The sequence below is a fragment of the Leiobunum rupestre genome, chromosome 1, assembly GCF_980474605.1.
Source record: "Leiobunum rupestre chromosome 1, qqLeiRupe1.1.hap1, whole genome shotgun sequence".
Lineage (NCBI taxonomy): Eukaryota > Metazoa > Arthropoda > Arachnida > Opiliones > Sclerosomatidae > Leiobunum > Leiobunum rupestre.
Genome location: NC_143384.1, coordinates 70,472,361 through 70,484,985, shown reverse-complemented (window position 1 = coordinate 70,484,985; position 12,625 = coordinate 70,472,361). Strand labels below are relative to the sequence as shown.

Sequence of the window (12,625 nt, the reverse complement as noted above, 5' to 3'; positions counted from 1 at the left end):
CTCCCACAAAAACCACCAAAAAACCAAAGCAAAAAATGACCAGATTATTTAGAGCTCGGAAAAATATTTTAACTTTTTTTTTCCCCTAGACGGTCCATTTTTTTGTATCTCGCCCCCACAAAAAATATTTACAGGATCAAGTCTTTTTTTGGCGTTAAAATTTGTAAGTTAGTATCTTCTCACACTTATCTCATAGACTCGCTATACTAGGGCAGAACGTTTTCGACCAGTTGGTGCCATAAATTAAAAAAAAGCAAATTTCGAATAAATATTTTACCCTGAAAACCCACGATTCTTCTGAAAGAATTTCCACTTACCCTCTTCCAACGTATTGGGCAGCATATGCTCCTGAAATAAGAAAAATTGAAAGTTAGGCGTGTTTTGAAATGTACTGATTTATTGGAAAAAAAATAAAAAACAAAATTATATTTGAATTCATAAATTTAAAAAAATATTTTTGGCCTAGCCATAAAGAAAATTAGTTCTTTTTATAAATTAATGTGGCTTTCTTGTTTTAAGGTGGCTCTTACGTCACAGTCTCTTACTTTTACGAGCCTACGAGCACGCGCTACAGTCGCGAGGGCAATAGATTTTTCTAGCGCGCGTGAAAATCGCTCGTGCGAAGAATATACTAATAAAGCTGGGTCTTGAGACGTTTTTTTTTTTGGAATTGACGCGATAGCTAACGCTAGATGTCTCTAAGAAGGTTGAAAATTTAGCAATCAATTCGCTGTCTGAGAGCAAAGCTCAGGCAAGTCGAGATATATGACTTTGAAAAGAAATTCGAAATATAAATCCTCGAGTATTAGTTAATTTTTAATGTTGATTTTACCTTCTTTTTTAGTATATCTCTATTATTAGATTACTCTTGCAATTATTTTAGATATAAAACTAAAAACGTGTTTTTTTACTTGCTTGACCTTGGCTTTCAGTCAGGATGGACCACGAATCTAAGTGGACTCACTGTTCAGGCTTTTAAAGGCACGCGTGAATACTGGGATTAGGAAAATCACCGGTAATTTTAGTTCAATATGGACAAACGTCGATTTCTGGCTGGAACGTTCGCGTTCAATTTTGACGAAATGGCGCCGTTGTTGTCGGTTAAAGGATTAGGCTTAGTAAGTTTCAGACCCTTTATTTTTGAAATTGGCTCTTTAAAGGTTCAAGTAATACAATTAACCATTGTGTTAAGTAAAAATAACCAGTAAGCCGGTTTTGGCCGAGGTTTTTTGTGTTAAGTAAAAATAACCAGTAAGCCGGTTATGGCCGAGGTTTTTGTGTTAAGTAAAAATAACCAGTAAGCCGGTTATGGCAAGGTTTTTTGTGTTAAGTAAAAATAACCAGTAAGCCGGTTATGGCCGAGGTTTTTTGTGTTAAGTAAAAATAACCAGTAAGCCGGTTATGGCCGAGGTTTTTTGTGTTAAGTAAAAATAACCAGTAAGCCGGTTATGGCCGAGGTTTTTTGTGTTAAGTAAAAATAACCAGTAAGCCGGTTATGGCCGAGGTTTTTTGTGTTAAGTAAAAATAACCAGTAAGCCGGTTATGGCCGAGGTTTTTTGTGTTAAGTAAAAATAACCAGTAAGCCGGTTATGGCCGAGGTTTTTTGTGTTAAGTAAAAATAACCAGTAAGCCGGTTATGGCCGAGGTTTTTTGTGTTAAGTAAAAATAACCAGTAAGCCGGTTATGGCCGAGGTTTTTTGTGTTAAGTAAAAATAACCAGTAAGCCGGTTATGGCCGAGGTTTTTTGTGTTAAGTAAAAATAACCAGTAAGCCGGTTATGGCCGAGGTTTTTTGTGTTAAGTAAAAATAACCAGTAAGCCGGTTATGGCCGAGGTTTTTTGTGTTAAGTAAAAATAACCAGTAAGCCGGTTATGGCCGAGGTTTTTTGTGTTAAGTAAAAATAACCAGTAAGCCGGTTATGGCCGAGGTTTTTTGTGTTAAGTAAAAATAACCAGTAAGCCGGTTATGGCCGAGGTTTTTTGTGTTAAGTAAAAATAACCAGTAAGCCGGTTATGGCCGAGGTTTTTTGTGTTAAGTAAAAATAACCAGTAAGCCGGTTATGGCCGAGGTTTTTTGTGTTAAGTAAAAATAACCAGTAAGCCGGTTATGGCCGAGGTTTTTTGTGTTAAGTAAAAATAACCAGTAAGCCGGTTATGGCCGAGGTTTTTTGTGTTAAGTAAAAATAACCAGTAAGCCGGTTATGGCCGAGGTTTTTTGTGTTAAGTAAAAATAACCAGTAAGCCGGTTATGGCCGAGGTTTTTTGTGTTAAGTAAAAATAACCAGTAAGCCGGTTATGGCCGAGGTTTTTTGTGTTAAGTAAAAATAACCAGTAAGCCGGTTATGGCCGAGGTTTTTTGTGTTAAGTAAAAATAACCAGTAAGCCGGTTATGGCCGAGGTTTTTTGTGTTAAGTAAAAATAACCAGTAAGCCGGTTATGGCCGAGGTTTTTTGTGTTAAGTAAAAATAACCAGTAAGCCGGTTATGGCCGAGGTTTTTTGTGTTAAGTAAAAATAACCAGTAAGCCGGTTATGGCCGAGGTTTTTTGTGTTAAGTAAAAATAACCAGTAAGCCGGTTATGGCCGAGGTTTTTTGTGTTAAGTAAAAATAACCAGTAAGCCGGTTATGGCCGAGGTTTTTTGTGTTAAGTAAAAATAACCAGTAAGCCGGTTATGGCCGAGGTTTTTTGTGTTAAGTAAAAATAACCAGTAAGCCGGTTATGGCCGAGGTTTTTTGTGTTAAGTAAAAATAACCAGTAAGCCGGTTATGGCCGAGGTTTTTTGTGTTAAGTAAAAATAACCAGTAAGCCGGTTATGGCCGAGGTTTTTTGTGTTAAGTAAAAATAACCAGTAAGCCGGTTATGGCCGAGGTTTTTTGTGTTAAGTAAAAATAACCAGTAAGCCGGTTATGGCCGAGGTTTTTTGTGTTAAGTAAAAATAACCAGTAAGCCGGTTATGGCCGAGGTTTTTTTTGTTAAGTAAAAATAACCAGTAAGCCGGTTATGGCCGAGGTTTTTTGTGTTAAGTAAAAATAACCAGTAAGCCGGTTATGGCCGAGGTTTTTTGTGTTAAGTAAAAATAACCAGTAAGCCGGTTATGGCCGAGGTTTTTTTTGTTAAGTAAAAATAACCAGTAAGCCGGTTATGGCCGAGGTTTTTTGTGTTAAGTAAAAATAACCAGTAAGCCGGTTATGGCCGAGGTTTTTTTTGTTAAGTAAAAATAACCAGTAAGCCGGTTATGGCCGAGGTTTTTTGTGTTAAGTAAAAATAACCAGTAAGCCGGTTATGGCCGAGGTTTTTTGTGTTAAGTAAAAATAACCAGTAAGCCGGTTATGGCCGAGGTTTTTTTTGTTAAGTAAAAATAACCAGTAAGCCGGTTATGGCCGAGGTTTTTTGTGTTAAGTAAAAATAACCAGTAAGCCGGTTATGGCCGAGGTTTTTTGTGTTAAGTAAAAATAACCAGTAAGCCGGTTATGGCGGAGGTTTTTTATGTTAAGTAAAAATAACCAGTAAGCCGGTTATGGCCGAGGTTTTTTGTGTTAAGTAAAAATAACCAGTAAGCCGGTTATGGCCGAGGTTTTTTGTGTTAAGTAAAAATAACCAGTAAGCCGGTTATGGCCGAGGTTTTTTGTGTTAAGTAAAAATAACCAGTAAGCCGGTTATGGCCGAGGTTTTTTGTGTTAAGTAAAAATAACCAGTAAGCCGGTTATGGCCGAGGTTTTTTTGTTAAGTAAAAATAACCAGTAAGCCGGTTATGGCCGAGGTTTTTTGTGTTAAGTAAAAATAACCAGTAAGCCGGTTATGGCCGAGGTTTTTTTTGTTAAGTAAAAATAACCAGTAAGCCGGTTATGGCCGAGGTTTTTTGTGTTAAGTAAAAATAACCAGTAAGCCGGTTATGGCCGAGGTTTTTTTTGTTAAGTAAAAATAACCAGTAAGCCGGTTATGGCCGAGGTTTTTTGTGTTAAGTAAAAATAACCAGTAAGCCGGTTATGGCCGAGGTTTTTTGTGTTAAGTAAAAATAACCAGTAAGCCGGTTATGGCCGAGGTTTTTTGTGTTAAGTAAAAATAACCAGTAAGCCGGTTATGGCCGAGGTTTTTTTTTGTTAAGTAAAAATAACCAGTAAGCCGGTTATGGCCGAGGTTTTTTGTGTTAAGTAAAAATAACCAGTAAGCCGGTTATGGCCGAGGTTTTTTGTGTTAAGTAAAAATAACCAGTAAGCCGGTTATGGCCGAGGTTTTTTTTGTTAAGTAAAAATAACCAGTAAGCCGGTTATGGCCGAGGTTTTTTGTGTTAAGTAAAAATAACCAGTAAGCCGGTTATGGCCGAGGTTTTTTGTGTTAAGTAAAAATAACCAGTAAGCCGGTTATGGCCGAGGTTTTTTGTGTTAAGTAAAAATAACCAGTAAGCCGGTTATGGCCGAGGTTTTTTGTGTTAAGTAAAAATAACCAGTAAGCCGGTTATGGCCGAGGTTTTTTGTGTTAAGTAAAAATAACCAGTAAGCCGGTTATGGCCGAGGTTTTTTGTGTTAAGTAAAAATAACCAGTAAGCCGGTTATGGCCGAGGTTTTTTGTGTTAAGTAAAAATAACCAGTAAGCCGGTTATGGCCGAGGTTTTTTTTCTCAAATTCACTGGCATGATGGCATCTATTTTATTGACGGATTTTGAAATGACGTTTCAGCGCGCGACACTACAGGTACATGTCTTGGGCACACAGCCTTCTTTGCGTGCTTTTTTGACCATAACATGTAGAGGTATTTTCACGAGCAAAATGAATTTTAAAAGCCGTCAATTTCTAAACTTAAAATTGTTTATGAACTAAGCCTAACCTAACTATAAAAATATTTTTTTTTTCTGAGCATTAATAAGCTTCTCCAATATAAATAATAATAATCAGCTAGGCTAATAGCCAAGGCACACCTTAGGCCCAAGTCATCGAGCGACTTTTAATGTCGGGTGGCCGGGTAGTATCGTTTTGGTATAAACTGTTAAACATCTCAGTTATATTTATTTGGGCTTAGAGTCGAAATTTCCGTACAGTGTACAGTGATAGTTTGAAAAGGTTATAAACAGACATTTTGATTTGACCTTTAAAACTATGTATTTCCAAACAAATAACCGTTAGGGGTGGGAAAATTCATTGTTTGAAATAATGTTTTACACAGAAAATTTACCGGTAGTTGTACAATGTTAGTATGGTCTAATTATTGTTAGGCCTAAGGTGGTGCGCCTTGGGTATTAGCCTAGCTGATTATTATTATTATTGCAATTATCAACGGTTTTCTGGCACAAATGTTATTTTGAATATTTAAATTTTAGTACGCATTGCCCCAATAGATGGCCGACGTGTCGCTTTGCGATAAAGAGTTGATGGAAAGTTGACAGAGCGGAAACTTGTTGTATTTTAGTACTCATTGCCCCAATAGATGGCAGACCTGTCGCTTTGCCCTAAAGAGTGGATGGAGCGGAAACTTGCTGTATTTTAGTACGCATTGTCATCAATAGATGGCAGACTTTTCTCTTCACTTAAATTTACTGGAGGGTCGATAAAGCTGAGATTTAGTTGAAATACGATTGAAAACATTAACTTGTACGTGCTTATTATCTTCTAGCGTCCATATTTTGAACGAACCTATTTTATTCATCATTTCGGGCAATCAAAACCAGTTAAGGCTGTCGCAAACCAAGGCCTACTTTATAATAAAAAACGGCAGCCTACGTTATAATCAAATGGCAGCCTACTTTATAATTAAAAACGGCAGCCTACGTTATAATCAAATGGCAGCCTACTTTATAATCAACGGCCTGTTCAATCCAAGTAAACTTTAGCAGCCATTGCACTCGCGGATTTCGAAACGCGAAAAACGCGTAATTGTTTTAACCCTTAGCCCGTAACAATTAAACGAATAGCGGAGAAAAGCGCTGGAAACCGTTACTCGGGCGTAATCTGGGCAGGAATCAAGCCGAGTTGGGAAGTCGGACAAGTGGTGTCAAACGACGAAAATGAACTTAGACGTCACCCTCACTTAGGCCCAGGGGGCACGTGAAACAAACCATTATTAAAAATTAAAGGCATTGTCATAATTACGCAATTTCAACCCCGTTCCTAAATTGTAACTAAGAAAGCGGCAAGTTGAACATTTAACACAGTCTGCGCCTGAAGTAGAGGTTTGCAGAAGTATTTGGTGCCGTTGCAGCGGGAACAGAGAGGAACGTTGTTCGCTCCGTCTGTCGTCGGTAAGGCGACGCGCCGACGACTATATCTCGCCTTGTTTTTATAAACGACGATGGGAACCAAATATTCGCTACAGGAACAAGTTGTCGCCGGTGGGAATTCCTGAAACGACGCCCTCCTGGACGAACGTTTAAATTGAAAAATAATGCACCCCCACGATGTCATTTCATAAGATAGTACTCATTCATAGTAATTTCAAAGCATAGTACCATTCATAGTAATTTCAAAAGATAGCACCCATTAGTGGCAATTTCAAAAGACCGCACCCATTCGTAGTAATTTCAAAAGACCGCACCCATTCATAATAATTTCAAACAGTTTATATTTTTAAAGCTCGCACTAGTTCAAAAATTATCCCTAAACAGTGCCTAACTCTCAAGTTCGCACCAAACAGCGTCTTTATCAAAGGTTTCGACCAAAGCAATCGCTTTTCAAAGGTTGGCACCAAACTATCCAATTCAAAAGTTCACACCAAACTATCTATTTCAAAGGTTCGCAGAAAACTAATTTATTTCAAAGGTTCGCACCAAACATTATCTATTTCAAAGGTTCGCCGAAAACTAATCTATTTCAAAGGTTCGCACAAAACTATCTTTTCTAAAGGTTCGCACAAAACTATCTATTCTAAAGGTTCGCACAAAACTATCTATTCTAAAGGTTCGCACAAAACTATCTATTCTAAAGGTTCGCACAAAACTATCTATTCTAAAGGTTCGCACAAAACTATCTTTTCTAAAGATTCGCACAAAACTATCTTTTCTAAAGATTCGCACAAAACTATCTTTTCTAAAGATTCGCACAAAACTATCTTTTCTAAAGATTCGCACAAAACTATCTTTTCTAAAGGTTCGCACATAAGTGATTATTTCAAAGATTTGCACCAAAAAGCGTCTCTTTTCAAACAACGTGCTCAGATGAATGAAAATTTCCAATGTTCACAGTGTCTAAATTGTTCAGTGCTAATTTAAAGAATGCACTCAGCAATGCAGCAGTGCTTACTTCAAAAATGGCACTAATTATAATAAATAAACTATTTTATTTAAAAAAAAACCTTTTAAACAGTTATTTCACTTGTAGTTTCGGAAATAGATCATTCAAATTTCAAAAGAACGCACCTAATAGAAAATTTACACGGTTCCACGAATACTAGTTGTTGATTAACGCTCATGTGCCCAAAAAGGTCTCAGGTTTCAGTTTCTTTTTTTTCGAAAATTTTTATATTGCATTTCTTGTAATAATTTTCAAGAAAATAGGATATATTGCATTTTTTGTAATAATTTTCAAAAAAATAGGATATATTTTAATAAATATTAAATCATTATATGAACATTGATTGTGTAAAATATGGATATTTTTCCAACAAAATATTTTGCTTTTAAGTTAAAAAGAACCATTTTTCGGGAAAGGGGGCAGTTACACGAACCTCCAGTCACAATTTAAGGAGGGTCATTGCCCACCTCGTTCCAGGGCCGTGCTTAAGGGGTGGCGAGCCGGGCGGTCGCCCAGGGCCGCTAAACTTTTCCCATAGGGATGTATATACCGGAGGGCCGCTACACTCAGTTTCGCCCATGCATTTCGCCCGGGGCCGCGAGACCTCTAAGCACGGCCCTGCCTCGTTCCAACAACTGTAACTTTAGAGCAATCGCAAACAGTAGTTCAAGACAGACATCGAAAGAGAGCCCATTTAATGACTATAATAAAGTTCTGACTAAAATAATAGACCGAGGAATTTATTTCAAAGTTCAAATACATGCAAGGCTTATTAAGAAAAAATAAAACACATTAGCTAGCGTTTCATAATATTATTCCATTGCATATTCAAGAGAAAATTTCCTCTTCACTCTATTAAATCGTTTACACGCTTTTCGGTTATCCAATATTTGATTACCATTTTTTTAACAAGGCGCATTTAAAGATATCACATATGGCCAATTTTGGGTTTATCTATACCGGTGTTTGGTATTTATTGATAACGTTAATTAAATTTACCGTCTGGCCATATCAATTTATCAACACAATACTCAACAGAAATAATTTATTTTGCGTACCTGAAGTAAATCCATAATTAGGTAGTTAAGCAGGTTTTAGTTCAACTTTGAAACGATGATTTACGTTTATTTAGATACACGGTAACTCTCACGAAAGTCATACAATAAATAGCAGAAAAAACTTTCATTGGAATGATCCCGGTTGAAAAATCGCACGTGTAGTTCGAGGACCGTCAAACTTCTTTTAAGACGTCATAACTTTTTCCCGGTTTTTTTTACCTTATTTGGCAATAGACCAGCGACATCTAGTATTCGAAGAAAAAACTAGTGGGGTGCGGATAGCGACATCTATTAACGGCAACTGCGATAAAGTAAGAACTGAAACATGACATCTATTAGTAAGATTGAGAACTAACATGTTAAGATAATATTTTTTTACCATGGAATTAAATAATTTTTTTTAATAATATTCAAAAAACAGAGTAAAAATCTAAAATATTTATATTTCTAAGCTTAAATGTTATGATTAAAGTTGCTATATATTTATAAGAAAAAAGTTTCTATTACTCGATAATATATGAAACACAATATATTTATTTCAATTCCATTTCTCAGTGCTCAAAATTATCTACCCTTATAATTTCATGCAATTTCAACTAAAAATATTGATACTTGCTAAATTATTACAGTTTATTTATCAGCACCAAGAACGTAACATATTATTAATCATTTTCTACGCAATGTTTAGCAATGATCAGAAGTCTATGTCTTTTATATATTTAATTCGTGGGTCTCCCTCCCGATAAACTAAAAAGAAAAGAAGGTTAAACATTTTTACAAGAAATTTCATTGTTTACTAATTAAAAACATAAATTACCAGTGTATCTTGTTTTATGTTTTTTATATGCCTCTTCGTTAGCTTCTTTTCGCATGGTTCTAATAACTGCAGCTGACAAACCTTTGGAAAGTAAATTTAGAAATTAATGCAAAATATAACTTTGATAAATCAATTTAAAACATGAAAGACCCACCAAACACTCCAAGTGCCAATGAAAACACAAGCTCAGGAACCTCATTACATCCTTGTTTTATGTAGCCATAAGCTTAAATAACAATTAAAATAATGAAATATTTTATGCGTATTATATAATAATATATATCGAAATATATTTATTTACTTTTTGGAATAACCTTCGCGGCGTTCTTCGCGTAGGTCGCCATTTTATCATTAATCTACGGTGACTACCTTCGAAAGAAACCCGAAAGATGTCTCGAACTAATGCTTACTGCAAAAGCGACATCTATTGTGCATCTACGAAAATAACAGGGTAACAAAATGGCTGCGCCGTATGAAGACGATATTTACGGAACCGGCGGCCGGAAAAAACCTTGTAAAGCTTGCACTGATTTTAAATCATGGGCTGGTTTCGCGAATGGGAAAGTTAATCCTAATTCGGTAATTATAAGACAATAATTTATATAATTTTTTACCCACAAAATGGCAATGGAATACGGAAAAACGACAAATCTGCCGAGGCCTAAATGACGCAATCTTTTGCAGTCTTCCGATCAAAACCAAAACACGCACGAATGTCCGCTGGACCGGGCAGAACTAGGACGAAATAGCTGGTCAATTTTGCACACAATGGCAGCCTATTTCCCAAATAAACCTACGACAGATCAACAAAAAGACATGAGTAGTTTTATTCATTTGTTTTCCAAATTTTACCCATGTCACGAATGTGCCAGCGATTTCAGAGATGAGTAAGGGTTTATTTTCAGCCCTGTCCTGAGAATTGTTTTCCCGCCATATTTAAAGTAATATTTTAAAAAGAATTTTACTATTTTCCAGCATCATAAAAGATCCGCCTAAAACTACTACTAGGTGGGAATTATCACAATGGTTTTGCAGAATGCACAATGTAGTTAATAAAAAATTAGGAAAGCCTGAATTTGACTGTACGAAAGTGGATGAAAGGTGGTTAGAAGGCTGGAAAGATGGCTCGTGTGATTAAATTAACGAAAAATAACGAAAAACTAATTAACTTTAACTATTTATATGGTGTAAAATGTGTTATGTAATATTAGGTATATATATTTTGTATACAAAGCAAATAGGTTTATTGATTAAAAAATGTTTCCAAATATTAGCCCGCTGTCGTCATCTGGTGATCATTTTAGAAACTAATGTCATTTTAGAATTATGTTTGAAATGCAAGTATGCAACGTCATTAGGTCTAAAATCGCACGCGTACGCAAGTGCAGTCATTTTCATTAATATAACATATTTAAAAACTATAGAAATATCCGGAAGATGGAACGTAAAACGTTAAAATAAGCGGTAAGTTCAATATTGAACTTTTATTGATGTTTTTTTATTTTGCGTTTCAGACTTAAAATAGGTTTAAAATCGCATATCATGATCTATCTATTTTTATAAATATAAACATATTTAAGAAACTATATATATATTCGAAAGATGGCGTGTAAAACGCTAGAATTAGCGGGAATTTTGAAAGTTACTTGCTATTTTTTGATTCTACATGAGAAATTATCGTTCGATTAGAAATTGATGCTTCGAGCGCCGAAAATACCGCCATCTGGTTTGAGACTTGTCAACTAAATGTTCGAGGAAATAACAGACGACAATTGTATTCAAATATTTGTAGGCTAGCTTTTAAGCGGTTCTAGGGGGAGAATTTTGAATGATAGGACAGCTTTCACAAATGAAATTTGAAACTTAGCCCGTAGACGGCGATACTTCTGACCCAAAATTAAACTACGCAAGAAGCGTATGGCTGGTGCATGGACCAAGAATATAAGGGGACTAACTGCTCCCGATATTTGGACACGGTAGGCGTGGTCAAAATCGGAAGGCTTACTGAGGTACATCAGCCGCTTTGAAGCTCCTCAAGAATTCAGTTCAACTATCACTACGAGAGGCTTAGTCGGGGCTTAGGCGACAGTACGTGCGAGAAAGTTAGGTAAGGCTTAGTTCATTAAATTATTAAGATTAGAATTGAAATGGATTCCAGTGAATTTGATTGAAAACCTCAACCATATGCGGCTTACTGGTTATTTTTACTTAAAGCAAGTTTGGGCTCTAGGTGAATTAACTCTTTTTTCAAAAGATGTCGCTAGCGTTGAAATCAAAACAAGATGCTGAAGCTACATTTTGACGCGAAAGGCGGGACATAAAAGTATGCTTGTTTGTAAATTTGTCAATAACTTCAATTATAGTAATTGTTTACAATATATTTTATATGGGATATATAATTTAGGTTAAAGTTCACTAACATTGTAAGTAGAGTAAAAGTGGTCTAAATATAATACTCTATAATAGCTCTCTGACGACGTTATTGTTTCGCTATTTTGAATTTTAGCTTCCGTTCCCATTAATAGATGGCTCCACGCTCTCCACGAAAGTCATTTTTTTCGAAGATTCGGATAGATTCATGGCCATCTCTAATAACAGGGGCCTTTTCATAATACAGGTGGCAATGATAGAGCCGACAGTTGCTTTAACACAATGGTTAATTACCATTACTTAAACTTTTAAAGAACCAATTTTAAAAAAAGAACTAAAACTTACTAACCAACAACAACGGCGCCATTTGTCCAAATTGAACGTGAACGTTCCAGCTTCTCTACGAAACTACACCGGAAATCGATTTCAGCGACACCAAGTTTGTCCACATTGAACTAAAATTACCCGAGATTTTCTTATTCCCAGTATTAACGCGTGCTTTTTAAAGCCTGAAAAATGTGTCCCCTTAGATTCTTGGTCCGTGGCTGGTGTATCATCATTCCCAAAATGCGTTCTAATTATAGACAAATTTGTGTAAATGCGGAAACACTGAAACCACAAGTAAGAATAAATGTTTGTGCACAGCAATCTAATCAATTTTAGCAGGAATCCATACCTCTACTTGGAATGCTTATCCTGGCATATGAACTTATGGTAAGACTCATTTTAAAGCAACTGTCGGCTCGGCGTGATGTAGCTCTTTTTACAACAGATGTCGCTAGCGTCGAAATAAAATGTTTAAAAACCAGATAGTTAAGCTACACTTTGACCCAAAAGGCGATACATAATTCGTTGCCTACGTTGCAACGCGTAATTATAGGTACCCCTCGCATTTATTGACTCGTTTGTTAATTGGTTTTCTCTGCAAAAAACTTTGCAATTTTAATAATTTAAAAAAACAGAATTTAGTTAAAAGACTTACTAATAATACGAGCGTTAGCTTTTCTTATTAATTTAAGGTACAACCAAGAATGTATTTATTTATACTCAGGGAGAATGAATATGTCGAGACTATTGACGGACACATTGAGGCCCTAACCCCGTCACGCTAAGGGGGGGGGGGGGAACCAATGAGATAGCTGTATTATTTGATTTTATTAA

At 36.0% G+C, this 12,625-nt stretch overlaps 2 protein-coding genes and 1 long non-coding RNA gene across 3 annotated transcripts in view; 1 reads left to right on the top strand and 2 right to left on the bottom strand.

The window, feature by feature from the left end:
* The window catches only part of LOC149966224 (septin-9-like), a 31,177-nt gene extending 22,742 nt beyond the window's left edge, over positions 1–8,435 (bottom strand). The window contains exons 1-2 of the mRNA XM_090181032.1: positions 8,278–8,435; positions 318–348 (exon numbers count right to left, since the gene is read on the bottom strand). Of these exons, the coding sequence (XP_090037158.1) occupies positions 318–348; positions 8,278–8,292 (46 nt within the window). The 5' untranslated portion in view covers positions 8,293–8,435. The remainder of the gene's footprint in view (positions 1–317; positions 349–8,277) is intronic.
* Positions 8,436–8,816: 381 nt separating this feature from the next.
* On the bottom strand, positions 8,817–9,578 carry LOC149966223 (uncharacterized). Its single transcript, XR_016480263.1, has 4 exons — positions 9,396–9,578; positions 9,249–9,320; positions 9,095–9,175; positions 8,817–9,024 (listed from the first exon to the last, which is right to left on the bottom strand). It is a non-coding gene; the product is annotated as an uncharacterized LOC149966223 (long non-coding RNA).
* On the top strand, positions 9,504–10,345 carry Alr (Evr1_Alr domain-containing protein Alr). The gene is made up of 3 exons (XM_090171111.1): positions 9,504–9,673; positions 9,779–9,981; positions 10,070–10,345. The coding sequence occupies exons 1-3, from the start codon at positions 9,554–9,556 to the stop codon at positions 10,230–10,232; spliced, it is 486 nt and encodes a 161-aa protein (XP_090027237.1). The 5' UTR covers positions 9,504–9,553; the 3' UTR covers positions 10,233–10,345.
* The last annotated feature ends 2,280 nt before the right edge of the window (positions 10,346–12,625 follow it).